General features: G+C 39.1%; 1 protein-coding gene across 1 annotated transcript; it reads right to left on the bottom strand.

Moving 5' to 3' along the window:
* Positions 1-347: 347 nt before the first annotated feature.
* On the bottom strand, positions 348-1,775 carry LOC102578571 (histone-lysine N-methyltransferase SETD1B-like). Its single transcript, XM_015313367.1, has one exon. It carries the CDS (start codon positions 1,773-1,775, stop codon positions 348-350), a length of 1,428 nt encoding a protein of 475 aa, XP_015168853.1.
* Positions 1,776-2,133: the final 358 nt, after the last annotated feature.

Below are 2,133 nucleotides of genomic sequence, written 5' to 3'. Positions count from 1 at the left end.
AAATTGAAGTAATCTGAGAAGCAGACAAACTCAGCGGACCGGAGCAAAATCGAAGAAGAGTGTAAAATGCAGCCTAGATAGTTTAATTGAATTTAATTGTGTGTTTTTTTCAACAGAAGGATGTCCATGTATAAACTTCAAATGGAAAACTACAGATTCAAGAATGGCACAACTGATTCTGAAATAAGAATTGAGCACCCAAATGAAAAGGAAATTGCATTGTCCATGTAACTTGGAGCTGTCATATCTTACATGAAGCTATTCTGAAGTATCCACTACTTTTTCTAGTTAGTCTTCTTCTTGAGTGACCCACATAGTGCTGCTTTCGTTTTCGTCCAATCCTTCATTCAAGCAGCACTCCTCATGAAAGAACAAGTTTCGTTGTAGTTAGTATCTCCTACAAGTACTTGTTTTAATGCAGATACGTGTTCCTTTTCGGGAGTTGGAGCACTGCCTTCATTCTTCATTGTTTCTTTCTTCTGATAGTCGTCCAACACTGGAAGCTTTTTACTGAAATAAACATTATTCTGCTCCTCTACAGAAAAATCTTGAGAATTACTTTTATCCGTGCTGTTAGATTTGTGTGCTGTTCCAGTCTCTCCCATCACTGGCAACTCTGGTTTTGGAAGACTTAGACCAGGCAAAATTTGCGAAATGCTGAAAGAACTTCTGTTGGCATCACGAACCAATTCTGTCCATGAAGATTTTTGTCGCCACGCAGCACCTCTGACATAAATATCTACAGGGGCAACTAAATTGTCAGTGGCAATTTTATCCAGCTCCTCATGCTGATCTGATAATTTCTCTTCATATTCAACTTTATCCAGCTCTTCATGCTGATCTAATACTTTCTCATCGTTTGATACTTCATCTTCAAATTCAACTTTATCCAGCTCTTCATGCTGATCTGATACTTCCTCATCGTTTGATACTTCATCTTCAGATTCAACTTTATCCAGCTCTTCATGCTGATCTGATACTTCCTCATCGTTTGATACTTCATCTTCAGATTCAACTTTATCCAGCTCTTCATGCTGATCTGATACTTCCTCATCGTTTGATACTTCATCTTCAGATTCAACTTTATCCAGCTCTTCATGCTGATCTGATACTTCCTCATCGTTTGATACTTCATCTTCAGATTCAACTTTATCCAGCTCTTCAAGGTGATCTGATACTTTCTCATCGTTTGTTACTTCATCTTTTTCGTCAGAGGAGAACTCACTAACACCATCAGAGCCATACTGCATCTCTTTACCAGGAATAGCACTCAGCAAAACATCCAATACACTGAATGTAGCACCACTACTAGCACTAACGAGATCTTTCCATGGAGACTTCTTTCGCAATTTGGTACTTCTATTTAATAGCTGGCTATCTCGTTTGAATTCCAAACTCTGCTTTGCTTCAGCTTTAGACAGCAAAGTATGTACCTCACCATCTTTAACCTCTGAAGGTGCTTTACGCTTTCTGTTTGAGGGCATCGTCCTTCCTTCCTTTTGTATATCTGTAGCAAGTCGTGATTCCTTGGATAGCGAATTCTGAATAGCTGTGATTGCTTCCAGGGTTGGATCTTTGAACATAGTGTTTCTATCCTTTGCACCGGCCACTACATTGATAATAAGGTTTTCATCATCGTCATCGATTTCTTGGTCAACAAAATCTTCATTAGCCTGAATAGCTGTCATTGCTTCCTGGATTGTATCTTTTACCATAGTCGTTCTATCATTTGCACCAGCCACCACACGGAGAATGAGGTTATCATCATCTCCCATTTCTTGGTTGACTAGATTCTTGTCATGATCAACTGTGCCATTTGAGCTTTGAACTTCCTTAGATAATTTAAAATATCTAGGGGTTTTCTCAGAGTGATCAACTGTGCCTATGAATATATTCTAAGTGAGTGGGTTGCCTCACACCTAAATCGCTCAGACTCTTCACTTTCGGTGTAACTCCCATGTTGACACGACGTGGGTGTGGAACCCATACCCGATCTAATCAATCGATTTTGGGTACTTTCACCAAATTCAATTTAAATTATAATTTCTTTTCCTGATGAAGCAAATCCACACTCTACTTCAGCAGGTAGTTGTTCATTGGCCTTCACAGGTATTTCTTGCTCTTTTGTTACTA

This window comes from Solanum tuberosum, unplaced genomic scaffold (assembly GCF_000226075.1).
Source record: "Solanum tuberosum cultivar DM 1-3 516 R44 unplaced genomic scaffold, SolTub_3.0 scf00234, whole genome shotgun sequence".
Lineage (NCBI taxonomy): Eukaryota > Viridiplantae > Streptophyta > Magnoliopsida > Solanales > Solanaceae > Solanum > Solanum tuberosum.
This window is presented reverse-complemented; position numbering and strand designations above follow the sequence as displayed.

Coding starts and splice junctions, on each gene's coding strand:
- LOC102578571 (XM_015313367.1), bottom strand. CDS start 1,775: ATGGGAGATGATGATAACCTCATTCTCCGTGTGGTGGCTGGTGCAAAT.